This window comes from Dipodomys merriami, unplaced genomic scaffold (genome assembly GCF_024711535.1).
Source record: "Dipodomys merriami isolate MVZ:Mamm:240054 unplaced genomic scaffold, mDipMer1.0.p SCAF_2, whole genome shotgun sequence".
Lineage (NCBI taxonomy): Eukaryota > Metazoa > Chordata > Mammalia > Rodentia > Heteromyidae > Dipodomys > Dipodomys merriami.
In genome coordinates this window covers 79,712,237-79,738,854 of record NW_027203381.1, presented here as the reverse complement: position 1 = coordinate 79,738,854, position 26,618 = coordinate 79,712,237, and the positions used below count along the sequence as shown (strand labels likewise).

The following is a 26,618-nucleotide window of genomic DNA, read 5'->3' as shown; positions in this document are numbered from 1 at the left end:
TATTTATGTCAAGGTTATTTACATAACCAGTGCTGGTAGAATGTCGGCTGTTTTTATTAAATGGAAATCTTAAGAAAAAGGCAACTTTTCTATTTTTTTTTTGAGATCAGAAAATACTCACTGTAAATCTAAAGACTGTAGGAAAAGATCAATTCTTTCTAACATAGAAATTTAGGAACAACCTTGGACATTCAATCAAAAGAAAACAACTTTTATGTGCCAAATAAATCTTGTGATACAATAAAAAAAGCAAGAGTGATATGATAGTATACCACATTACCAGGTATTTTTCTTCTAGCGTAGCATCTGCTTTCCAGTAAAATATCCCTTGGGACAAGAAAAGAAGGCACCATGCTGTAATTTGGCCAAAGATGCTTCTCTTCATAAGAAACTGGGACTCCTCATGAAACATCCAATGTTTCTTTGCCTCTCCCAGCAGGGATGAGCTTTGAGAATTCATTCTTCTTGAGTTCTCTGTGAAGCAACTACAAAAGAATGGCAGGAGGTTTACAATAAACAAATGTCCTTAGAACTTGTAAAAAAAAAAAAAAAAAAAAAAGGCAACCCAGGCAAGACGAACCAGGTCTGTGGAACAATCTCCCAGCTACTTTAATGATACAACAGTCTGAGTGAGACAAGTCAAACAAGTTTTCTTCTGTGACCTAAAGCTTTCCAGTTGGGATTCTACCTTCAAAAACATCTTTGAAGCCAGGTGCTGGTGTCTCATACCTATCATCCTAGCTATACAGGAGGGTGAGATCTGAGGATCTTGGTTTGAAGCCAGCCCAGGCAGGAAAGCCCATGAGACTCTTACCACTAACTAATCACAGAAAAAGCCAGAAATGGTACATACTGTGGCTCAAGTGATAGAGCACTAGCCTTGAGCAAAAAGGAGCTTAGGAGCCCAAATCCAGATTTCTAGCCCCAAGACTGGCCAAAAAGAAAATCTGGGAGAATCTGAGCACCACAATAATTGGGATAAGGAATTATAAACCATTTGGGACCAAAACAAACAACAACCAAGAAAAAGAAATTAATGAACCCTTATAAAGAAAAGAAGCTATATACCCAATGAATTTTACAAATTTATCAGAACAGTTACCATTAAGGAAAAGTTACCATTTGCAAATACTGATAGTAAAAGGAAGGACCTTGGGCTACGCAGACTTAGCGCTGACTGGTAAATATGGTGCGAGTGCTAACACTGGAAAAATCATCCATTGGTGAACTTCATAGTAAAGAGTAGGTCAAGTTAAGAATCATCAATATTATATCTAAGAGGGAGATCTGATAAGGATCAAGATATGTGTATAGTCTGAAAATATGACTTCACCAATTGCTTAGTCTTTTTAGGGTAAACTATATAATAATTGCAAAAAATCCATATAAAGCATTGACAGACTCATCAAAATTACTATCCCCAAGAAGGCAAACATTTGTGCATCCAGATTCTCTGCCCTGAGAAGGGTACCACATCACTTGTGTAGCATACTGCAAGAGCATATTTTGAATCTAATCATGTGGAAAAATGAAAGACAAAGAAAGGATAGGCAAATGTTTTCAATTAAAGATTAACTAAAGGCAATACCTGGTCCCAAATTGGATCCCTACTAGAAGAAAAAATATGCCATAAGGTCATTATTGGGTCAATGGAAATATAGACATTAGATCTTAACAGGTATCCTGTCAATGTTGTTTGTTGCTTGATAATGATGGTATTGCAGTTATCTAAGAGAACATCTTTACGCTTTAAAAATATTTAGGGCTAACACTGATTACATATGCAACTTATTTCAAATGATACAGAAAAAATGTATATGTATGTATATAAATATATAAGACATATTTGTAGACAGAGAAAAAGATAAAAAGAATACAAACAAGTGATTGGTGGGTGCTGTATATTCTCTCTCATATTCTTTCTCATATTCTCTCTCTCTTTTCTCTCACTCCCTCTCTCCACTCTCTTTCTCTCCCTCTCTCCTATCATGGTGTTTGAACTCGGGGCCTGGGTGCTGTCCCTGAGCCTTTTCTCTCAGGGCTAGTGCTCTTCCACTTTGAGCCACAGCACTACTTCCAATTTTCTGGTGGTTAATTTGGAGATAAGAGTCTCAGGGATTTTCCTGCCTGGGCTGGCTTTGAACTGTAATCCTCAGATCTCAGCCTCCTGAGTAGCTAGGATGACAGGTATGGGCCACAAGCACCTGGATTTTTTATATTCGCTTTATTCTTGAAATTTCTTCATCAACTCGAAATTATGAATAAAGAGTTGAAAAATAAACTTCAAGATGCAAGCAAATATTATGCTTATAAAGTATATAAATGAATTGATGATCAGCTCAACTAATTTATCAGATCATAGTCATTAACAACACCTGCTCTGTACAAGGCACTGTAAATAAATTATTGCATTTGAAGAGAGGGATACTGTTATTATCACCATATGATGGCTAAGGAATTGAGATCCAGAAGTGTGAAACAATTTGACCAAGAATTCACAATCAATAAATGAAGGAGCTAGGATTTGAACTCAGGTAGCCTGGCTCCTGATCACTATGTCTTAGGTGGGCTGATCTAGATGGGTCTAGAACGGTCAGGGCATGCGAGGGAAGACAGTTCTGCCAAGGAAGCCTAATCTAAGGCCTGTCCCTCAGCAAGGATACAATTAAAAATGAGGCCCCAAATTTACCTGGGATAAGCTCCACAATCATGGCAAAGAAGTGTCTGTTGCCTTTCTTAGGAATACTATCTCTGGTCTTCTGAGTCAGATTTTTAGAAAATAGGTTTGCTTCTCTTTATTTAGCTAACATATACAATCAACACACAAATAGACCAAAAAGTACACTAACAACTAGCTAGTTATCAATCTCTCAAAAGCTACTACTCAACAGGAAGGAGGAGAGAGTGAGGAAACAGAAGACATTGTATGAAAGGAAATATACTCATTACCTGACTTGAGTCACTGTAATCCCTCTGTATATCACCTTTATAATAAGAATAAAGCACTTTCACTTTTTAAAAAGTTACTATTCAGCCAACTGAAGTGAGCACAGTTTTTGAAAGTTGTGGTTTAAGACTCTGTTGAAACTTCTCACTGCAGAATATTTTGTTGCTGTCAAATGTACAAGCAAAGATTCTTTCCAAATATAGACAAACTGAAAATAGAGATCTGGAAACATAAGAACAAGTTGGCATCCTAAACAAGGGAACAGACTGAGAGAATATGCTAATAGGAGAACTCTTCTCCCATTGAACTAAGTGAACCAAAGTTTCCTACAAAACCATATGAAAACATTCTTTGCACGGAATGTTATGCAATTGGTGAATCCCCTATAGCTTGTTACTAATACATATAGCAGTTGTAGGACAACCTATTTGCAATAATTAGCACATGTCTAGGATAATCTTAGCAGATGAGCAGAATAGCTCAATAGCTCTGTATATATGACCATGTAAGATGATGCTAAGCAAAATGAACTACAAGACATGGACACAAAAGGTTCTTCTTTGTTGTTGTTGTTTTTAATTTACTATGTGATGTTTTGTTTCTTTTGCATGTTCTTCCCCCTATGGTATATTCCCTGTTGTCACTGTATTTGATTTTCGTACCCTGGTATTGAATATACATTTGTTTGAATTAGGGAAGGGAAGGGGAACAACAAACTGGTGAGACAAAGGACAAAGAGTGAACCAATGCAACAATGATACACACAAGACAATATGTTGGAAATGATCTGTACCACTTGGGGGTGGGGTTGGGGGGGAAAGTAGGAGAAAAATGAAGGGATAACAAGTTTGACAAGAGATGTACTTATTACCTTACTAATATAACTGTAACCCCTCTAATACATCATCTTAAGCATAAAAAAAAGTTGTAGGGAAAATTGAAGAAATCAAGGTAGAAATGTTTATGAGACATGGTCTCACAGAGCAGAATCTGAAGTGGTTTTCTCTTGTACTGACACTTAAAAACCATTGCTTTTCCATCTCCCACCCCCAATCCATTCCATGTATATTTATTGAATCCCTTGTAGACCTTGGGTCAAGTACTGAATTCATCTTGTTTTCAGTCACCATATCATATGTCATATCCAAACTGCTTGATCCTGACTACATATCGTGCCCTTGATTCTTTTATTGATATCCAATCATGTTGCTTTAGAAAAACAACAACAAAAACTCCAGTGGAGCTGGGCACCAGTGGCTCATGCCTGTAATCCTAGCTACTCGGGAGGCTGAGATCTGAGGATCACTGTTCTAAGATAGCCCGGGCAGAAAAGTCTGTGAGACTCTGATCTCCAACAAACCACTAGAAAACTGGAAGTGGCACTGGGAGACTATTCAAAAAATAAGGAAAGGAAAAAAGACTAAGGGCATGGTTTAAGTGGTAGAGCACTTGCTAAGCCAGGCACAAGGTCCTGAGTTTAAAGAAGAAGAAGAGAGGGAGGAGGAGGTATGGAAGAAAAGAAAAGAGAAAACAAAGGAGAAGAAAAAGGAGGGAGAGGGGAGGAGAAGGAGCAAGAGAAGGAGATTTATATTGAGACACAGATAAGCCTACCAAGAATGACTGATAACGGATAAAGGATTTCCTCTGAGGTGATGACATATTTAGAAATTAGATAGTGATGATAGTTGTACAACTTTGTGAACATACTAAAATTAATTGAATTGTATATATTAAAGGGTGAATCTTATGGCACGTAAGTTATCTGACATTAATAGGTAATTGGTTAATGACCTGGAATAGTGTATATGCCTGGACTAATGTTGCTGGGTCACATGGTAATTCTGTGCTTAACATTTTCAGAAGCTGCCATGTTGTTTTCCAAAGTGACTTACCATCTTATATTCCCACCCATAATGGGCCAAGATTACAATTTCGCTACCTCCAAAACCTATTTCAGACACCTAGCAGACAGATTCACAAAAAAAATATATTAGAAACAAATGTAAAATGCTGACATTTTCAGTGTCTCTAGGAGCAAATATATGTGTTTATTTGCAGGTTTCAGAGAAAATCCATTGATGGAAGCTTTGGTTCCAATGACGGTAAGAAAAAAATCCCTTGTCTGAATTCAGAACTATATTGAACAATGAATGGTGCATCTTTTGCCTCTCTGTCTTTTGCAGTTTAAAAATATGCATTGATCCCTATCCCACAGAGAAGGCTAATTTGCAGTCTTTCTACAAAAGGCCGAGCTAGCAAGAACTAGTTTTATAACTGGTAATTATGAGAATAGAGCTCATATTAAGAAGCTTAAGGTGAAGTGACCTTTGTAATTATTCACACCCCACTCAACAATTATTCTTTTTTAAACATTTACTCTTTTCTAGGATATAACTATTCATGCTTATATTATCCCAAAGCTGACTCCAGAATAATAATAAGAATTCGTGAGAATTTTCATAAAAGGTTTACTTTTCCCATGTTGGAAGGAATAGAAGCTTTTGTTGTTTAGTATTTAGAAAGCTGAAATCTTTAAGACTAACAGGTTTAATAAAGACTACAACTTTATGGAATCCAGAATAAATAACTATTTAAGCCACCTTTTCCTCACCTCTGAGAATTTTCAGAAAAGAATTCAATTATCTGATCTTATTACAACTAAAATTTTTAACTGTGCTTATTTTTGCAATGCCTATTTGATCAGCATTCATGAGCTATTTTGCAGAGTAAGAATTTGAAAAAAGAATGAGGAGGACTTGATTTTTAAGACCCATGTAGCAGATGTTACCTTCTGTTTTCCACACTTCACTGAGTCCACAGAATCTTAAAAAGACACAGGAACTCATCCCTGCCCCCTCCCAACAGGACATTTCTCCCTTTGCTGAAAGGTTGCTTTTTTTGTTTTGTTTTTCTTTTTTTTCTTTTCTTTCTTTCTTTTTTTTTTTTTTACATTTGTCTTCTTTAAAGTCAGCATGTCTATTTTTCCAGCCACCCAGGCACTTTGCTTGGATAAACATTCAATTGCAAATATATGACTGTCAAAGAACACCTGCTCTGTGGCTTTAAAGTGTTAGCGCTAATTTCCCTTTTATTTGTGGAAATGTTTCAGGAACTTTATCGACTGGCTGGCTCTCATTGTTTGTTCCTACAACACTCCCCAAATTTGCTATTATTTTAGGCCTTGTTGAACTTGAGCATTGGATTCCATTTAGGTACCCTCAGAATGGATGATCTGTTATTTTTCATTGTATAGCTAATGTCATTTTAGTATTACAATAATAAGAAAAGAAATTCTATGTTCAGAAGGTCTCTGGAAGATCAAAGCATAAATCCACTAAACTGACACTTAAACCAGATTATTGTCTAAGGTCAGGAAGGCTGTGAAAATTAGCTAAGAGTTAGAAGCACCCTTTGGATAACAAGCAAAAACCAATGAGCAACTGAAAAAAAACATAGACATACCACTGACATTTATATAATTGTAAGCAACAATAGCAATCACAAGAAAATATACCTGAAACCTGCTTAGACAATAAAGAGGCTCCTATGCCTGGAAGTTTGAACAGAGGTTGGACCTCAGGACTGAAGGAGTCATGAGACTCTGGTCCCTTTTCCTGCCATTCCCTTAGTTCTGTTTCCCGGATGGGGAGATACATCAAGACTCCTATCTCACCTGACAATGTCGGAGGGAAGGAACTATCAGAAGTCTCCAGCATGTTAATCCGCCTAATCCAGGAGCATGGGAGGTTTTTCCATTTCCTTAGTTCTGCTTTAATTTCCTTTTTCAGTTTTTTTTTAAAGTTTTCATCATAGACGTCCCTCACTTCGTTAGTTAACTCCTAGGTATTTTATTTTTTGTGCGGCTATTACAAAAGGAGTTGATTTCAGCCGCGCTAGTTTCTTTGTACGTTCTTTCCCCGTGGTACAACCCCTGTTGTCACTGTATTCGATTCCTGTGTCCTGAATCTTGCATATACATTTTTCTAATTTGGGGAGAGGGATGGAAATAAAAAAATGCTAAAATAAGGATACAGGATGACCCATTGAAAACAAACTTTACAACTTTGGGGAGGGGAGTTGGGGAGGTGGGGAGGAAAGGGATGGTAGAGGAAAACAAAGGAAATGGACTCATTACTCAATAGGAAATGCACTCATTACCTTGCTCATGTAACTGTAACCCCTCTGTACAGTATCTTTACAATAAAAAATATATATTAAGAGAAAAAAAAAAGAAGTCTCTGGCACTTTCTGGTGTTCCATGGTCTACAGTGGATCGTATACTTACTATTAAACTACTCACTGAAGGAGTAAGTTTACCAACACGTTACACATTAACCTGCTCTGAGAATTAGTGTGAGGCCCTATTTATCTGAGAGCAAGATTTCTCAAACTCAGAACTATTGGCACTACAGGCGAGATTGTTCTCTGTTATTAGGGTTTGTCCTATACACTGCAGGGTGTTATTCACCTCGCCTACTGGATTCCAGTACCACACTTCCTCATTGAGGCAACTGAAAATATGTCTCCAAACACTGACAAATGTTCTTTTAGGGCACTACAGCTTCCTTCTTGTCTCCACTTTAAAAAATCAGTGCATCAGCTGCCAGAAGCAGAGATAATTGAACAAAGTGCCAGCTTAGTGAGCAGGAAACTACAGGAAGCTGGTCCTCCCCTGTCTCATGACCACTAGTGAGATAAGACCTAGCTGTTTAAAGTAAGAACAGGCACTAAGGAGCCCGGGGTTGGGGAGAGAGAGAAAGAATGGCCAAGGGGGAGGAGAGAGAGAGACAGAGACAGAGAGACAGAGACAGAGACAGAAAGAGAAAGAGAGAGAGACAGCACCAAATGGCCCAGAGTGTCCAGTGACTCACACGTGTAACCCCAGCTACTATCCCTTTGAGGGATGCATTCAATCCATTCTAAAACCATCGTGCCAATCAAATCCTTCCCTGGAAAGAGACATCACCAAATTGGGTTCCTAGCAAAAAATCAGGGTCCATGTGAGGGGAAAAAAAGAGGAATTTGGAGAGCTCAACAACAAAAGACTTCAACAACCTCCCTAGCAAATTGTAGCCTCAGCGTGTCTCAAATTGCAGTTTTGTCTCTCCACTCTTCTTTTCCTAAACTTCTTTTGACTTTTCTTGTGCCAGCTTTTTTTTTCCTTGTAGAGGAATTTTATTTTTACATCTCTCTGTAAAGATGAATGATTTTCTTCACTTCCTCCTCAACTTTTGAAACACAAAATGAGATTTCGTTGGGTTTGGTAACCAGATGGCATGAGAATTAAATTTCATGGCAGCTAGCTCCCGTCATTTCTGACTCCCTCTGCAGCCTCCCTCTCCTACAGCTTCACAGACAGAAGGGGGCAGGACAACCACAAATATGAAGTCTCTGAAAGACCCAAACACGCTCAACAGGAAATTGATTTGTTCTCTTCATATGAAGCATTTAGTATAAAAACCAGACATGCAAGAATATGCTCTTCTGTGAGGGAAGCAGACAGATGGCAAGTGACGCTTCCACAGAGAAAACCATACTAAAAGTTTCCTCATGAAGATGAGCTCATTCACAATCCTGTGTCTGCTATTCTCAGCCAGAACATCTCGATCTGTCCTATAAACTGTTATTTTGTGTTTAATTCTGCTTTCTAAATACTCTACAGCTAAAAATGTAAATATGATCATACTTGAAGTTTGGAAGGAAATGCTTTGGTTTGGTTTTTTTCATTCAAACTCTAATGTTGGGGATCAAACTTAGGACTCCACAAATGCTAGGCAAACACTGTTACAGTAAGCTGCATTCTCAGTCTACTTTTATTTCTGGTTGTGGGGCTTGAACTGAGGACCTAGGTACTGTCTCTGAGCTTTTATGCTCAAGGCTAGTGTTCTCTACCACATTGAGCCACAGTTCTGGTTTCCTGGTAGTTAATTGGAGAGAAGAGTCTCATGGATTTTTCCTGCCCAGGCTGGCTTCAAACATGATCCTTAGATCTCAGACTCCTGAATGTCTAGGATTACAGGTGCCTGGCCTCAGTCTGCTTTTGCATTCTGAAAGACCTTACCCACAAACAACATTGATAAAATACCCCAGACAAGCTGATCTCATATGTAAATTGTACAGAGTCAAGACCACACAACCTAAAACACTTTTCTGCCTAACACTTGTATTGTGCATGAAAATGTGGTTTATCATAGAACTATGCCTTAAAGTGATCAGGGCCAGCCAGCAGCTGCACCAGAAGCCTGAGTTTGCTCAGTGTGAGACACATAGAGCTCAGAAATGTGATTCACTAAAGTCAACAGACCTATGCAGTGGCCTTTTTTTTCTTCTTATTTTCTTTTTTTTTTTTTTGGGTCCGGTCATGGGGCCTGAACTCTGGGCCTGGGCGCTGTCCCTCAGCTCTTCAGCTCAAGGCTAGCGCTCTACCACTTGAGCCACAGCACCACTTCCGGCTTTTTTCTTTTTGCTTAATGTGGTGCTGAGGAATCGAACCCAGGGCCTCAGGCATGCAAGGCAAGCACTCTACCACTGAGCCACCTTCCCAGCCCCTCTTCTTATTTTCTTAATGAAGGTATCACCTAAAAAGATAATAGTTTGTTCTCTTGCTCTGATTTTAGTTGTGGGTTTTCCTTTTACATCACACATACAAAAGCCAAGATAGCATCTTACTCATAGACTTTAAGACGTTTGGGAGATACTTTTCTCTGATTCATGTGGTAGGTTGACTACAGAGGTATCTCTAGACTCTCAGAGCTTTAAAACCATTCTCCCTGCTTCTAGAACTATACTTAATTAGAAAGGTTTGGGGGACCGTTAACTTACAGTCTACTTTAATCTCATTTTCAGTGACCAGATGGCAACATTTACACCTGTTCTACATCCTAAATATCTGCCAACATAACCCATAATTCATGCTATCCTCATTTATTGCTCTTGGTAGTGGAGCAATTTCCTTCTTACGTAGGGTTGGGATACAAAAGGTATAACAAATAAATCCCAAACTCCTGTGACTTAATTATAGAAATTCATTTCTGGTGTTCTTGTGCAATAGATGTCCTCACAGTCATTCCAAACTCAGGCTCCTTTGACCCTGTAGTTCTTCCAGGAACCAGCTATTTGTTTGTTTGTTTGTTTGTTTGTTTTTGTCAGTCATGTGGCTTAAACTCAGGGCCTAGGTGCTGTCCCTGGCTCTTTTGCTCAAGGCTAGTGCTCTACCACTTTGAGTCACAGTGCCATTTCTGGTGGTTAATTAGAGATAAGAGTCTCATGGCAGTTATCAAGGCAGGGATGAAAGAACTCTGAGCTAGGAGCTAAATGAATTATTTATGTCTGTTTGAGCTCTGGGGAAAAAAAAAGTCTCCCGGACTTTCCTGCCAGGGCTGGCTTTGAACTACAATCCTCAGATCCCAGTAGCTAGAATTACAAGCATGAGCCACCAGCACCCAGCTATTTTTTTATTAGTTTTTTAAAGGGTGAGTTAGAAAGTATGTTAAAGTGTTTGCCTCTGGATTTTTTTTTCCCACAGGCTCTGGAAATATGGTGTCACATCCCATCTCTGCCAGCACACCTGAAGGAAGCAATTATGGGGCCATAGGTATTTGCTACATTGAGTCTAATGTTGGGACTGTTTCCTAACTTTCCAGAGATTAGCATACAAAGGGCCTTTGGCCTCCAGTCACTCTGAAAATCAGCCTCATCTATGAAACTGTCTTTTATGTATAAGATGAATTGATTGGAAATATTGGAAGGTTTCTGCCAGGCTGACTTTCTGCAGTTCGATTTTCCTTCTTTTGGGACTTGCTAACTGCAGTTTTTGCCATCAACTACCAAGCCCTGGGGAACGTTTACATACCCAGCCTGACTGTATGGCATGGGAAGTGCATCACAGCAAGCCTGACAACAATTGACCGGTTGTTTCATTCTCAGGTGTCAGAGGAGTAAGGGCCAGCAGAAGACTAAGACAGTGCTGCAGGTGAACATGGCTGTGGCCTGCATTTGGCTAACTTCACACCTGAGCCTGCTCACTGCCACCCAGTCATTCCCTTGCCAAACACAGAGTTCATTAAACAGCTGAAGGGAACAGCATCCTCAAAACCTGTCTTGTGAGAGTAGACATGCACTGAGCTGCCTGACCCTTCCATGGTGCTTCTAGGCCTGTGAATGAGGCTTCTTAAAATATCCATGTGAACTTGGCACCGGGGGCTCACATCTGTAATCCTAGCTATTCAGGAGGCTGAGATCTCAGGATCACAGCTCAAAAAAAGCCAGCCTGAGCAGGAAAGTCCATGAGACCCTATCTCCAATTAACCACCAAAAAGCCTGAAATAGAGCTATGAATCAAATTGTAGAGCACCAGCCTTGAGCAAAAAAGCTAAGGGACAGTGCCCAGGCTCTGAGTTCAAGCCCCAGGACTCTGTCTCTATATATCTCAATGTGGAGAGACTGGGAGTCCTGTATTCCTTCCCTGTCATTCTGTAACTGAGCATGTGGGCTCAGTGTAGGCTACTTATTTTTAGTTCTGTAAAAACAGGATTTTTTTAAACATCTGAAAAGAAGAAATAAAGCAGAAGGTAGGCTCTGCTCATGTGCTCAAGCTGCACAAATTCCATCTGCTCTAAGAAACATTCATGGGAACAGAAGAATCCTGCTTCCTGAGAATGTTCTTTCCATTATATAACCATAGACATAGCATGTGGGAGATGTCTGCAGATAAATTCTCTGTGTGAGAAATGTATAGCTGCTAGATATGTGTATGCACACACATATATGTGATCGATGCTATACATAACACATAACAGCGTGCATGTGGATGTGGGTATCTTTGTGTTCATATTTTAAAAATATGAAACATGAAATCTAAGCACAATGTTATTTTGCATCCAAAAAACTAAAAGAGCAGATGCCTTTATATCCTAATATGCATTCATGTGTAGAAATAGAAAGTTAATTATAAAGATAGGAGAAACGGTGCGGGGCAGGTGTAGTGGGAAAACGCAAGTCCATTGAGAAGACATGTCTCCTGTTAAGGAATTCTTGTGGACCAATATGGAATTTTCTAGAAGGTGTCGATCTGCTTTATGCAGAAGAATGGGTTCCATGGGCTGTTCTTGGCTTTTCATGGCAGATGAGTTTTCTGTTTCAGATGAGTCAAACTCTAGTCCTGGGAGGCAGGTGTCCTCGTCTGAGGGTGGGCAGCCATGCCAGTCAGACACGGACAGTTCCGTGGAGGAGAGTGACTTCGACACCATGCCGGATATCGAGAATGACAAAAACATCATCCGTACCAAGGTACCCCTGCCTGGCTCTCTTTCTTTCTTCCTTCCTTCCTTCCTTTCTTTCATCTGTCTTGGGGCTTGGACTCTGGGCCTAGGCACTGACTCTGATCTCTTCAGCTCAAGGGAAGAGCTTTACCACTTGAGCCACAGCGCCACTTCTGGTTTTCTGGTGGTTATTTGGAGATAAGAGTTTCACGGACTTTCCTGCCTGGGCTGGCTTTGAACCATGATCCTCAGATCTCAGCCTCCTCAGTAGCTAGGATTATAGAAGTGAGTCACTGGCATGCAACCTGGCTGTTCCTTTTGAGAAAGCAGAAAGTTTGGCAGTAGAATAAACTTCACCAGTGTCTCGTTTTCTGTCATTTCCCTTCAGGAGAAGTCACTTTTCCCAGAAGGTCTAGACAGAACTTAGCTATAGACTAAAGGCAGTTCTTTGTTAATTAGCACCTGTTTCCCTTGGGTGGGTTTGTAGTGAGGGGAGGGTGGAATGAACAGAATAGTAAATATTCTTAGTATCTGTAGTTGCTGACTATGGACAAGAAAGGATGAAGGAATTCAAATAGATAGAAGAAAAGATTCATTGAGGGCTGTATCTTGAAAAGCTCCCTGTTTTTGTACACATCTGAAGTAAAGCTCATTTCCTCCTGGCATATATTTATTATATTGTGGGATACCCAGTAAAAGAATTACACACTTTCAACCACATGCGATTTAAAAATTAAACATTGGTTAACTCTGGAACTAGGAAAATCAGTACTTGAGATATTGCATTCAGTATTCCTAGACGTTTTCCACTTTAGCCAATCCTCAATATTCCAAGAGAAATATTAGGATTTGGGGCCTAGGAAGGTGGCTCAGTGGTAGAGTGCTTGCCTTGCATGCATGAGGCCCTCGGTTCGATTCCTCAGCACCACATAAGCAGAAAAAACCGAAAGTGGGGCTGAGGCTCAAGTGGTAGAGCACTAGTCTACAGCTGAAGAGCTGAGGGACAGCGCCGAGGCCCAGAGTTCAGGCCCCATGACTGACAAAAAAAAAAAGAAAAGAAAAAAAGAATCAACAACAGTTGGGGGGGGGGCGGGAATGGGAAGGGAAACGAAGGAGGAGGCAACAATGCTTGATAAGAAATGTACTCATTACCTTGCCCATGTAATTGTAACCCCTCTGTATGGTATTTTCAAAATAAAAAAAAGAAAAATATTAGGATTTTATTAAGATATCCTAGGAGAAAACAAAATTTAAAGAAAAAGTCTTATTGAATAATTTTAAAGTAAAGGTTCAAATCAAAATTTGTCAACTCTATCACATACAAGCAAAGTCAAGTATAATTTTGCATTCTCTTTTTCTTGGCATCCTAGATGTTCCTGTACCTGTCAGATCTGTCCAGAAAGGACAGGAGAATCGTCAGCAAAAAATATAAAATTTATTTTTGGTAAGTAGATGGCTATAGCTCCCATAAAAAATCCTGAATCACTCGTTGATGGATTCATTCATTCATTATAGTGCTAGAGATCAAAGCCAGGGCCTCATACATACTAAGGAAGTATTCTATCACTACACTAGATGCTCAGTTCCTAAATTATTCCAAGTTAGAAGTTTTCTATGTAAACGCCATAAGCAGTTGTTTCACAAGGTGTTAACGTTCAATGAGGAACCATTATAGGTATTGATACCACCAGTTAATGGTAAAGAGACCACCTGTGATGGTCTAAGACCCAACCTCCCACCCAGCCAAGAGCCTGACCTACCCGGAGAGGCCCCTCCTCTAGGCCGACTGTTGCTCTTTTATGATTACATTTCCTGCTTTTTCCTGAGGAAGGCCCTTTCACCTTGGAAACAGATAGAGAAGAAACAGGGACAGAGGGGCCCTATGAAATTTTATAGCACAGGCTATCACTTTGGAACTGAATTACGTGAGAGAGCCACACCCTCTTCATATAATCCTCAACTATTACTTGTAGCTCTGAGCACTTTAACAACGTGTGAAATAGTCTGTTACTAATCAGGTGGTTTCATTAGAAGCGAGGTTTTACAAATGGTTGTACAAACAGGAAGGGAAAAATAAAACCTTATTAATTGTTGAATGCTTATCTTCAGCCACACCATTTCAGTCAATACATTCAGTGTTTTTCTCTATTACCAAACTATATGGTAACCAAGGGGTGTATTTGTTTACTCCCCTCCCTTTCCCTTCTCTTTCCTCCCCTTTCCTTCTCTTCCCTTCCCTTCTTCTCCAAAATGTTGTGCACCAAATACCCAAATGCAAAGAAAGGGAGAAGACAGGAGAAACAAGAACTCCATCACCTACTTCTAATTGCTTTTGGAAGCAAACTATGGATGGAGTTATGGGGTGGAAGCACTCCTTTGAAAACACTGAGCAATTCCATGGTCATGAGAAGTAACTCCATTCTTTCTGTCTACGTAGGAACATCATCACCATTGCTGTGTTTTATGCACTGCCTGTGATCCAGTTAGTCATCACCTACCAGACAGTAAGTGCTGCCACCAATCTGAATCCCAGCCTCCTTCCTGCAGGAAAAAAATCTCCAGTGTGACCCATGGACAAAGACTTAATTTGGGATCAGTCAAGAATTAGTTTCCCATTTGGGTTCCAATAGGACTTCTCCATTGCTTCATGTTGAACTGACCTCTCACCTTTTTCCTGGCAGAGTTTGAGACAAGGTTTGGCTACGTAGCCCAAGTTAGCCTCAAACTCTCCATCTTCCTACTTCCATCTCCCAAGTGCTAAGATTATACATATGTGTCACTATGTCTGGCTTTTACTGACTTTGCCAATCTGTTCTCCAAGGGACTGGAGACAACTTTTATATTGTCTATCAACCTGAAATGATTATCTTGTACTCATTCAGTCCTCTCAGTCAATTACATCTGTTATTTACCAGCCTGAGCTGGTAATCATGATTTCTGAGCATCATGAAATAATGAAAATCAGGGTAAAGTCACACAAATTTTCCATAAATGATGATGGACACACCATTTAGAACAACACAGGCTAAACTTTCTTTATGCAATGGTTCTTAACCTGTAGTGTGCATTGAAATCACATGGCACACTTCTAAGACTCTCAGTGTGCATTCTGTTCCTCATACCAAATAGACAGGAACTCTGAGAGTAGAACATGCATTAGTATTGTTTAAATCAAAACTGATGCCAGGAAGTGGTAGTGTGGCTCAAGTATTAGCATGTTATCCTTCAGCAATAAAGCTAAGTAAACTCATAAAGCCCTGAGTTCAAGCTCCAGTCTGGCACCAAAAAGAAAGAAAGAGGGAGGGGCAGAGAGAGAGAGAGAGACAGAGAGAGAGAGAGACAGAGACAGAGAGACAGAGAGAAGAAGGGAGGGAAAGAGGGAGGGAGGGAAGAAGGAAGGAAAGAAGGTAGGAAGGAAGGAAGGAAGGAAGGAAGGAAGGAAGGAAGGAAGGAAGGAAGGAAGGAAGGAAGGAAGGAAGGAAGGAAGGAAGTGAGGGAGAAAGGGAGGGAGGAAGAAAGGGAAGGTGATTCTTATGTACAGCCAGCCTCGAGAGCTAATGGTCTGAAAATATTTAGTCCATTCCATACTTGTTATATAACGAAGACAATGTTTTTATGGGGTTTGAACATCGATGTTTATAATCTAAATATTCTCTGCATGCTTTGGACCCTGTCAGAACCTACAGCTGTGTTGTGGCTTAAGTACATTCTTGGTGGAAAAGGGAATGACTTGGAAAACTGAATATACGTTCTCAGTGGTTTTCTTTCTAACGGAAAAGCTGTCCCCCTCAGCTTTAATCTAGAAAATAGGATATAACAAGACAGACTTCAAAAGCAAGTATCCATGTTTCCATGAGTTCATAGTCCTTTTATTATGATAATAAAGAACCCACACTTAGTACTTCCATCTGAAGTCAACTACTGGCATACACAGACCCTTTTCATCCAAAGCAAGAAATATGCCAGCAGGTGGTAATGACTCATTCCATCCCTGCTGAGAAGGAGCACTGGCTGCCTGAACCACTGACAGTGCACCTGCCAGCCTTGTCTACATTTTGTGAATTGGGGTGAGACTCAGAGGCTGGAGAAAACCCATATTTCCTCTTCTCACACTTGATTTTCCAGGTGGTAAATGTCACAGGCAACCAGGACATCTGTTACTACAACTTCCTCTGTGCTCACCCCTTGGGCGTCCTGAGGTAAACCCAGTCCTCTGGATACACGTGAGGCTACTTTAATTCTGTCTAATGTGATGTCAATGTCTCCTAAAAACACTACAAACAATTGGGGTTAACTACTATAATTAGGATAAAGAAGAATTAAACCCAGAAGTTGAGACTAGGCATGCTTTGCTCATTCTGGGTGAGTTCCAGAGGCAATATTCCTAAAAATAACCTGATGAGGAGTAGGTTTTTGGAACCTGTAGGTCAGGTATAATCCTAGCTGAGATGGCATATGTTCATGGGCAGCATGTCTTATTTAATCAGTTAGTCTCCTGAGATGGATATTATAATTCCCTACATATTATGCTTTTCTGCTTAGGCTTACACAGATAAGCACTTGCTGAAGGTATCTCTGTTATTAATAACCTACATCAGGTCTTGTCCCCAGGACTGTTCTCAAGCCATCAGAATTCAATGAAATGAAAAGAGCATTTGCCTGGAAGGTGGGAATTTTCTTTCTTGGCCCAGACCGAACCAACCTTGACTTACTAAAAGAAGCTGTTGGCTCTGATCAGCTGGCATTTATTCTGTAATTAACAATTAGAGATCTGAATACTGATACATAACAAGGGTTCATCTGGGAGAATTCAGTCTCACAGCACAACTCAAATGCTTACGCAGCTCTCCTCGGACTCATATTTTGCCTGTGCCAGCAGGGTCGAAGGAGACCAGGCAGTTGTGAGGAATGCTGATCAAGCATCCCTAAGGGGAGATAGACATGTTACCAAAAGCTAAGTATGTATCCTAAAATGAAGGCATTAAGTTAAAGAGTATTTCTGAGAATTTTCTAATCCTGAAATCATAGGGAAAGATTAGTGGTAGAAAAAAAAAAGAATGCTGAGTTCTCTCATTCATTCATCTATGTATTAGTCACTCTCCCATTTTTTTACTCCTCTACAGTGCCTTCAACAATATTCTCAGCAACCTGGGCCATGTGCTTCTGGGATTTCTCTTCCTGCTGATAGTCTTGCGCCGGGACATTCTCCATAGAAGATCCCTAGAAGCTAAGGACATCTTTGCTATGGTGAGGAGAGACTGGGAAAAGCAAAGATAGGAGCTGGATGGACCATGATCCCAAATAGTACCTGAAAGCAGGAGGGGCATCTGAGTTGACAATGTGGTGCTCTATAATGTCTAATGAGCTCCATGATGCCAGAGCAAAGGCTTCCAGATTTTGTGGATATGTTGCTAACTAGTGTCTTTCTGTTGACCCCCCCTTTCTTCCATTTCAGGAGTATGGGATTCCCAAACACTTTGGTCTCTTCTATGCTATGGGCATCGCCCTGATGATGGAAGGAGTGCTCAGTGCTTGTTACCATGTCTGCCCTAATTACTCCAATTTCCAATTCGGTAATCAGACTTTACATCAACCATACAGATGTGTGTTATAGGAGACTTATCCAGGTTCCTTCCAAAAATGCCAAGTTCAAGTTTTCCAGAGCTAAAAAGAATTTTGTGTGAGCTGCAGCCATCTAAGAGCACCTCACCACACAGCATAGTTTCTACCTGTTGTACCATTTTTCTTTTTGACCACCTTTTAGACTAGAAAACAGTCAACACTGAGGATGACCCCCAGGTGTGTTTCCAAGACAGACAATGGGTCAAGTATTAGTTGGCAAGCCAGTTAAAATCCACCAACAGACTTCTGGAAAAGCCCTTGGTGCAACTTGGCATAATTGAGTGGCTAGACTGTTCTGGGGGTGAAAGTCATAGAAAGACTAATTCTTACTAACTGCTTACATAGTGGAATAAAGAGATGTCTCAGCTCATGGTCTGAAAGACTCCAACTTTGTGTGATCCTTTTGGTTGTACCCCATCTGTATGTTGGTTTCATCCTGAGACTGACTTCTCTCATGGTGGCCAAAATTAAACATAGGAGACCTTGGCCTCATGTCCCATTCTCTAATTCCAGAGAAGGTTTTGAGCTGGCTTCCAGGAACTTTCACTTAGGAGGAAGGATTTTTTCCTTTCTTGGAACCCCAAGATAATGACTTCTCATACCTCAGAAACTTATACTCATGGGTCAATGCCTGAATCAGTCACTAAATACTGGCTAGTTCAGACTGGGTTGCTATACTAATCAGAAAAGGGATAAGATTACATTTTGACCAATCAGGCCCATCCCTGAGCCAAGGGTGGTTCTAGCTTTTATGAAGCTGAGGTGCTGAGTTGAAAAGAGGGTAGATCCATCCAAGTTTGTATTGAAATGCTGTTAAAGAGGAAGGGTGGGCGTGGATGGAAGAACACATTCCTATAATCCCAGCATCTAGGAGTCTGAAGCAGGAGATTCAGAGTTTGACGTTACTCTGGGGTACATTGTGAGATTTTGACTCTGCAAAACAAAGAAAAGAGAAAAAAGGAAAGGAAAGGAAAGAGAAGAGAAGAAAGAGCGGAACTGGTCAACCAATAGCATCTTCCTTACTCAAAGATAACCTTTTCCTTTGGTGCCAATTTGGGGTTGAACTCAGAGCCTAGGTGCTGTCCCTGAGATTCTTTTTGCTCAAGGCTAGTGTCCTACCACTTGAACCACAACTCCATTTCCAACTTTTTAGTGGTTAATTAGAGATAGAAAGCTCATGTGCTTTCCTGCCCAAGCTGCTTCAAACTGTGATCTTCAGATCTCAGCCTTCTGAGTAGCTAGGATTACAGATGTGAGCCACTGACATCCAGCTAAAATATCATATTTTTGAGTATTTTTCTTAGACCTACTTTTTTTTTTTTTTTTTTTTTTTTGTCGGCCGTGGGGCTTGAACTCTGGGCCTGGGCGCTGTCCCTCAGCTCTTCAGCTCAAGGCGAGCGCTCTACCACTTGAGCTACAGCGCCACTTCCGGTTTTCTGGTGGTTTATTGGAGATAGGAGTCTCACGGTCTCTCCTGCCCGGGCTGGCTTTGAACCGCGATCCTCAGATCTCAGCCTCCTGAGTAGCTAGGATTACAGGCGTGAGCCACCAGCGCCCGGCTAGACCTACTTTTTAATAAAACAAAAAAAGTGGAATAAAGTTGAGCCATTATTTACTGCACTATTGACCAAACTTATTCTCTCCTTTCCCAAAGGCAACACATTTGATTAATTTGGTATTTATCCTTTGAGTTTGTTTTTTGTATCTCTACTACATTAATTTATCACAGAGTGTTCTGAAATCTTCATTTTAATTCAACAATCAGCTTTCATTCAACAATGAGAGACTCAATTCAAAGGGAATCAAGAATGTGGAATTTATTTATTTATTTATTTATTTTGGGGTCTGGTCGTGGGGCCTGAACTCTGGGTCTGGGCGCTGTCCCTCAGCTCTTCAGCTCTTCAGCTCAAGGTTAGCACTCTACCACTTATGCCACTTATGGCTTTTTTTTCTGCTTATGTGGTGCTAAGGAATCGAACCCAGGGCCTTGAGCATGCAAGGCAAGTGCTCTACCACTGAGCCACCTTCCCAGCCCAAATTCATTTATTTTTTAAGGAATGTCATATTCCATTAAAAAAGATGACACATTTATCAACTCCATTGGACAACATTTAGATGTTACCAATATTTTACTGTTATATAGAAGACAATGAACATTTTTCCTATATTTCCTTGTGCACACGAGAGATTTCCAAGATACCTAGAAGTATAAGTTCTGTACATCAAATCACCCAGTTTGTACATCTATTTTGCTAAAGACTTACCAAATTTCTCTCCAGAATGTTCATTCCTATTTTGCTGTGAGAGTTTCAATTTCTCCACATTAGCATTAGCATTTGTTATCTTCAGACATTTAAGGATTTTTTTAAAATAATTTTTTTGAGTAATGTGGAGCAGTGAATGGATGTTTTACTTTGCATCTTTATAATTCTAATGCAGCTAAGCTACATTTAGTGTCTAGTTTTTGACTGTCATTTAACTGTCAGGATAAACAATGCACAACACACACACACACACACACGCACACACAAACTAACAGTAGTCAATGTGTTTATATTTCAAGGTATTGAGAGCAACCTTATACGCCTACCTGCACTCTTACTGTCTCACGCTCTAAACCATTACTGTTCAGGATTCTTTTGTTATGATTGTTGAACATCAGCCTTTAAAATACTTTAAAACACTCCTGCAAGTGGGAGTAGTTGGTTATTTATCCTATCATATAATGGATAAGCCTTAGAGAGGGGTTACAAATGGAGTAAGTGGGATATTTTTAGAAAATGCATGAGGCAAGGGGGCTGACGTGTTTGGAGGCATCCAAAAATAATCATGGGATTGAAGTGAAGGGATACCCAGAAAATGAAGACAAATGTAGAAAGTGTCGTCTGTCACCTCCCGAACCTCATATCTTGACTTGTGTGTGTCCTCAGACACCTCCTTCATGTACATGATCGCAGGCCTCTGCATGTTGAAGCTCTATCAGACTCGCCACCCGGATATCAATGCCAGTGCCTACTCTGCCTACGCCTCTTTCGCTGTGGTCATCACACTCACCGTCCTTGGAGTGGTATGCCCCTCTCCACCTGCCTTCTGGGCTCTTGAAAAGTGCCCTCTTGAGAGGATTTTTGTTGTTTGTTTGACCTCAAGTACCTAGGGTTTTTTGTTTTGTTTTGTTCTGTTTTGTTTTGTTTTGTTTTTGCCAGTCCTAGGGCTTGAACTCTGGGTTTAGTGCTGTCTCTGAACTCCTTTTTGTTCAAGGCTAATGCCATACCGCTTGAGCCATAGCACCACTTTCAGCTTTTCTGTGATTAATTGGAGAGTCTCACAGACTTTTCTTCCTGGGTTGCCTTCAAACTGATCTGAGGATCAGTTTGAAGTAGGATCCTCTTGAGTAGGATTACAGGCATGAGCCACCAGCACCTCGCTAAGGATTCTAGGGTTCATCACACACTGTCATCATGGGTCCATTCAGAGCACACTTACTTGATTACTTAGATGGTTCTTTAGAAAACTGTAGCAGGTGCTTGTAAAACTACCTCTGGGGAATTTCAATATTAAACTGGAACCGACTCAAGTCAGATTGGAACGGATAGATCCAAGCTGATTGGAGAGAACCAAGCTGAATAAACAGGAACTACTTTCTAAATGTTCGTGGGCAGCACTGGGGTGTTTTTTATTACCCCACTGTAGACCTGTGGTCCGTTCACAGTCTTGTTCAGTTGACTCTCCTATTTTTCTGTCTTCTGTTTTTATGTGGCCAGGTAGCTAGTATTTTTTTGCATCCAATGTGCGGTAATATCCTTGTGAGTTCTAGGGAGAGGGAGAAAATAAAATATACACAGTTAGTTTTTCTCCTTGAGATTGTATAAGAGACAATTCTAGTAGAAAAACCAGATCAAAACAACCTCCATTTCTATTCCTAGGTGTTTGGAAAAAATGACGTGTGGTTCTGGGTCATTTTCTCTGCCATCCATATTCTGGCCTCCCTGGCCCTCAGCTCCCAGATCTACTACATGGGTCGTTTCAAGATAGGTGAGTTACCTCTTTTCTGTGGTAAACACATGGTTTATTTACCCTGATGCCTTCTGTCATCCCAATCAGAGTGTTACTGATCATCATGGATACATGTTCTGACGTCTGTGCTGTGTTCAGTTGTCTCCAGGAATTTTTCCCTTACAAGATTACAATAAGTTGTTACCACTACTTGTGTTTTCAACTGAGAAACTAAGTGTACCAGACCTCAGCGCTGAGGCACACCGACAGCCCCTGCAGCAAACACAAGGCCCAGGAATTGAAATGTGTATTAGGAGGAAGGGCTAACCCATTTAAAAGCACAGACATAGATAAAGGGAATTTCCATTACCATGTTCATGAATACCAAGGGTGTTAGTGAGGATAACAGTAATATAACTAAGTCAGTCTATCTTTCAAATGAAGTAAAGATAACATATTACAGCCATGTCATAATTTCTGAGAATCCCATCAGAAAAAAAAAGATGTCATACACAAAGACTGATGTGAGTTTATTCCATGAACCCAAAAGGACGAAGGAGAAGACGTTACCAAAATGTATCCTGGAGAGGAATTCTTGCCAGGACCGTTAATCACTCTGAAAGAAGCAGTGACCTTTAGTTGACATACATTGCCAGCCTGAGGCAGCCTCATAGGGAAATAATTGCTCTAAGCTCACTCTCCTCCCTTGTCCATGCAGTATCCTGACGGGGATCCTCACCATCTACCCAAAGGACTGTGTGGGATCCACAGCATGGTTCAGACATGTCAGTTTCCTTTTCTGATACAAAGAGAGAGAGATGTTGCAAGTAGAAAGGGCCACTTGGAATTAACTGACTGTTCAAGTTCTGTGCCCAGGGAGTCTTTCTCTGGTGATTACAGGGGTACCAGAATCAAAAGGAAAACCTGCTATTTCCTTGTGATAATGATGGTGTTTCAAGTTAGTCCCTAGCAGGAAGTATTGGATTCATGAACCTTGGAGGTGATATTCTGCCAACTCGAACCTCTCTATTCATATCATCTTCTGCCTTTGCTTTCTTACCGCATGCTTTCCCTAGGGCCCTCAGATGACACTAGAAAGTAAATACTGACCAGGAGAGGCAGCAGTGATGAGACAGAATGTTTCATATGTAGGATGGTGCATGGAGAACACCTTGAGCAGATCACTCTGAGATCCCAGAGCCTAGGACAAGAGACCTCAGGGTCTCCTGAAGACAGATGATAAAAATGGCAAGTTGGCACATCATAATAGATACACAGAGAGAGAAATCTCAATGGAATGTGGAATCACAGAATGAGGGACTCTGTCCTTTGTGATAACCAAATATTACTTTTATCATTAGGAAATATAATTGTAGTTATTGTTTTGAGAAAATAAAATGACCAGTAGTTTATCCGTTTGGTTTCCGTATTACAAATCGTTTCTTTCTCTCATTTCTTCTCTGCTTCCTACTGATTCAGATGTGTCTGACACAGGTAATGTCCTGCCATCCTTCCTAGGGCTCTCAGTTGTTTCCTGTCAAAGTGCTCTGGGTGTGTGTATACCAGCTCTGATCCCTGAATACCCTCTTCCAGGTCAGACAAGCTGTGTTGGAGAGAGAGGATACAAAGAGGGGGAGAAAGGCCAGGCTGTCCTCTGCCTCTACCTGCTGTGTAGGTAGAGGCTGGTCTGTTACAAGGCCAAGGCCCTTCTTCATGGTTAGTTCAGTAGATGGTTAGCCTTGAAGAGAAATAGCACCCCCAACAGAGTGGGGACCCACACTGAATGCTGGCTCTGAGCAGACTGGGTTTGCATTTGATATCAACAACGTGGACAGTTTACTGACAGCCCCTCTCTTGACCTTGATTCATTCTTGTTATAATGTGCACACTGATGGCATTTCATGGTGTCTTCTTACACTGCATTATTTAAAGCTTTGTCATATTTTTCTCTCCATCTTAATTTGCAGCCTTTTGATTTTTCTGACTGGTTGCAATACAGATAGGCTTTCTGAACCTGCTGAGCACAACCCAGGATCCTCTGGCTTAATTCTTACCAATTCATAACCACATTGAGAAATAGAGATCGTAAGGGTTACCAGCTACCCATGTGATTTGCAGAGTTTGTTATTCATGTCTTTCTTGTTTGCCTGTCTTCTCTGTGATGCATGGACTTAGTGCCCTTTGTGACAATAGCGTCTTTAGAGAATATATTGATTACTCACCCATTATATACAGAGCATCTTGATGCAACTTAATACAGCAAAGATGGTATTATCCTAGCTGCATTCCCTATGGTTTGATTTCCCCACATTTGTATTCTCTTAAGCCTTTTCATGATTCAGTTGTGTTATCAGCAGATTTGGGGATTTTCCGACGGGCTGCTATGGTGTTCTACACAGACTGTGTCCAGCAGTGTAGTCGGCCTCTGTACATGGTATGTGCATGCTTCTCTGTTCTTGGCCTCTTCCCAGAAAGTAGAAGAACAGCAGGAAGGCTAAGCTGGGGGCTATCACTCAAAGATATAGAAATCAGAAGGACCAGATGGCCCAGAGTGGCTGAGGTCCTGTTAGTGAGAGAAGAATATTACTTCCTCTTTTAAAAAAAGACAACAGTATTGTCCCATTTTTGTAAACAAAATATTTGCTAGTTTACAGAGATTGAATTTTTAAAAAACATATATACCAATCATTTAAATAATCATAATTGCTGTGGACAAAGATCAAGAGAGAATGTCCCACAGCAACAGGATATATCCAGCCCAAAGCAACATAAAGCTCAAGAAATCATTTGGAGTTGGGCACCAATGGCTCACACCTATAATCTTAGCTCCTCAGGAGACTGAGATCTGAGGAGCACAGTTCAAAGCCAGCCTAGGCATAAAAGTTCCATGAAACTCTTATTCCCAATTAAAAACTGGAAGTAGAGCTATGGCTCAAAGTTCAAGCCCCACAACTGACAAAAGAAAGACACACAGCGCTGAGACATGGGCTCAACTGCTGGAATCTAATGCATTGTGGTTGGGCAGGAGTTGGGGGAGGAAGGGGGAGGAGCTATCCAGGTTCTGCTTTGCTGATAGTTTCTTTCATGGAGATGCAAACGTCAAGGGCCTTGCTCTGTGGCCCTGGTAGAGATTCAGTATCAGATCCTAGACAAGTCTGTTCTAAGAACCACAGAAAATAGTTCTCAGCAAAGCACTTGTATTTCCAGAGTTGATGTGTTCAGTACCAGTATACAAGAAAATATTCTGTTCAACCTCTCATTTAATGTTTTCTTTTCTCTTTTCCAGGATAGAATGGTGTTGCTTGTTGTGGGGAATCTGGTTAATTGGTCGTTGTAAGTAGTCTGAAGAAAAAAGCCTTTATTTTTATTAATGTTTGTTACACTATAGTTTAACTTTCCTTGACTGTCTTTTCCTATTCCTTCCTTCCTTCCTTCCTTCCTTCCTTCCTTCTTTCCTTCCTTCCTTCCTTCCTTCCTTCCTTCCTTCCTTCCTTCCTCTTACCTTCCTTCCTTCCTTGCTGGTTTCTTAATTTAGCGCTTTGTACTTGCCAGACAAGATCTCTACCCCCTTTAAGCCCCTCACCCAGCCTGGGGCTTCAGATATTTTCTTTTTCTTTTTCTTTTTGTAAATCTTGAACTCGACTAGCACTCTACCACTTGAGCCACAGCACCACTTCCAGCTTTTTCTGCTTATGTGGGTGCTGAGGAATCGAACCTAGGGCCTCATACATGCAAGGCAAGCGCTCTAACACTAAGCCACCTTCCCAGCCAGATATTTTTTCATGAAGCATCTCTCACTAGTGCCAGAGCTGGCCTTTGACAAGGATTGTCCTCCGCTTGCCTCACGTATAACTGGGATTCAGGTGAACCTTCACATCCCACTTTCTTACCAAGACAAGGTCACACTTTTTCTTCCAGTCTGCCTTCAAATCACAATTTTCCCAGCTCTACCTCCCAAGCAGCTTGGATTACAGGCTGAGCCACCATACTCACACTGTCATTTTTTAAGGAAGTCTGATAATAAGGAGAGGGTAAGACTGTGCTTTCCTAGAGATTTAGTGAAAAGTTGCTTTTCCTCCTGCCAAGAAAGCACTGGGAAACTCTGGTAGCTTCTTTTAAAGCATTGATGAGTTGATTGAGTTCATTTGTTCAATATGACAAACATTTGTGGACAGGACAGACAGAAGAGAGAGAGAGAGAGAGAGAGAGAGAGAGAGAGAGAGAGAGAGAGAGAGAGAGAGAGAGAGAGAGAGAGAGAGAGAGAGAGAGAGAGAGAGGATAAATATTATGGCAGTAAGCACAAAACTGCAACACAGTTTCAAATTATTTTATAGAACTTTTAATAAAGGCTTCCTAGTAGACATTCTCTACTGCAGAATTTTGCTTCTTTCTTTTTTTCCTTCCTTCCTTCTTTCTTCTTCCCTTCTTCCTTCCTTTTTCCCTTCTTACTTTCCTCCCTCTCTTTCTTCCATCTTGCCTTTCTTTTCTCCCTCCCTTCCTCCCTTCTTCCTTCCATATCTTTCCTTCTTTCTTCCTTTTCTTTCTTTTACTATTTTTAGCATGTATTTATAGTACAAAAATTTCTCTTCTTGCTGTGTGAATGTGTGCATGCACATGTGTGCAACTCTTTCCTATTTCTTTCTTCCCTTGTAGGTCTCATACCTGCATACCCCATACACTTCCTCTTCACATCCCTCTTCCTCCCCTTGGCCTTAGTTCTTCAAATGAACTTCAAATAGAACAGTACAACACTTTTTTTTCTAGCTGAAAATTATACAACGTAGTCTCATTTTGAT

The 26,618-nt window shown here is 40.6% G+C and overlaps 1 protein-coding gene across 4 annotated transcripts in view; it reads left to right on the top strand.

Annotated features, from left to right (window-relative positions):
* Sidt1 (SID1 transmembrane family member 1) overlaps nt 1-26,618 on the top strand; it is an 84,912-nt gene that overhangs the window by 48,708 nt on the left and 9,586 nt on the right. For 2 of the 4 annotated variants that reach the window (XM_070030222.1, XM_070030225.1), the window contains exons 10-22: nt 5,006-5,049; nt 10,473-10,541; nt 12,090-12,235; nt 13,578-13,651; nt 14,645-14,711; nt 16,333-16,406; nt 17,331-17,454; nt 17,663-17,780; nt 20,760-20,896; nt 21,753-21,861; nt 23,302-23,316; nt 24,180-24,256; nt 25,109-25,155. In XM_070030222.1, the coding sequence (XP_069886323.1) occupies nt 5,006-5,049; nt 10,473-10,541; nt 12,090-12,235; nt 13,578-13,651; nt 14,645-14,711; nt 16,333-16,406; nt 17,331-17,454; nt 17,663-17,780; nt 20,760-20,896; nt 21,753-21,861; nt 23,302-23,316; nt 24,180-24,256; nt 25,109-25,155 (1,101 nt within the window). The remainder of the gene's footprint in view (nt 1-5,005; nt 5,050-10,472; nt 10,542-12,089; nt 12,236-13,577; nt 13,652-14,644; nt 14,712-16,332; nt 16,407-17,330; nt 17,455-17,662; nt 17,781-20,759; nt 20,897-21,752; nt 21,862-23,301; nt 23,317-24,179; nt 24,257-25,108; nt 25,156-26,618) is intronic. The other 2 variants (XM_070030223.1, XM_070030224.1) reach the window with 1 other exon arrangement.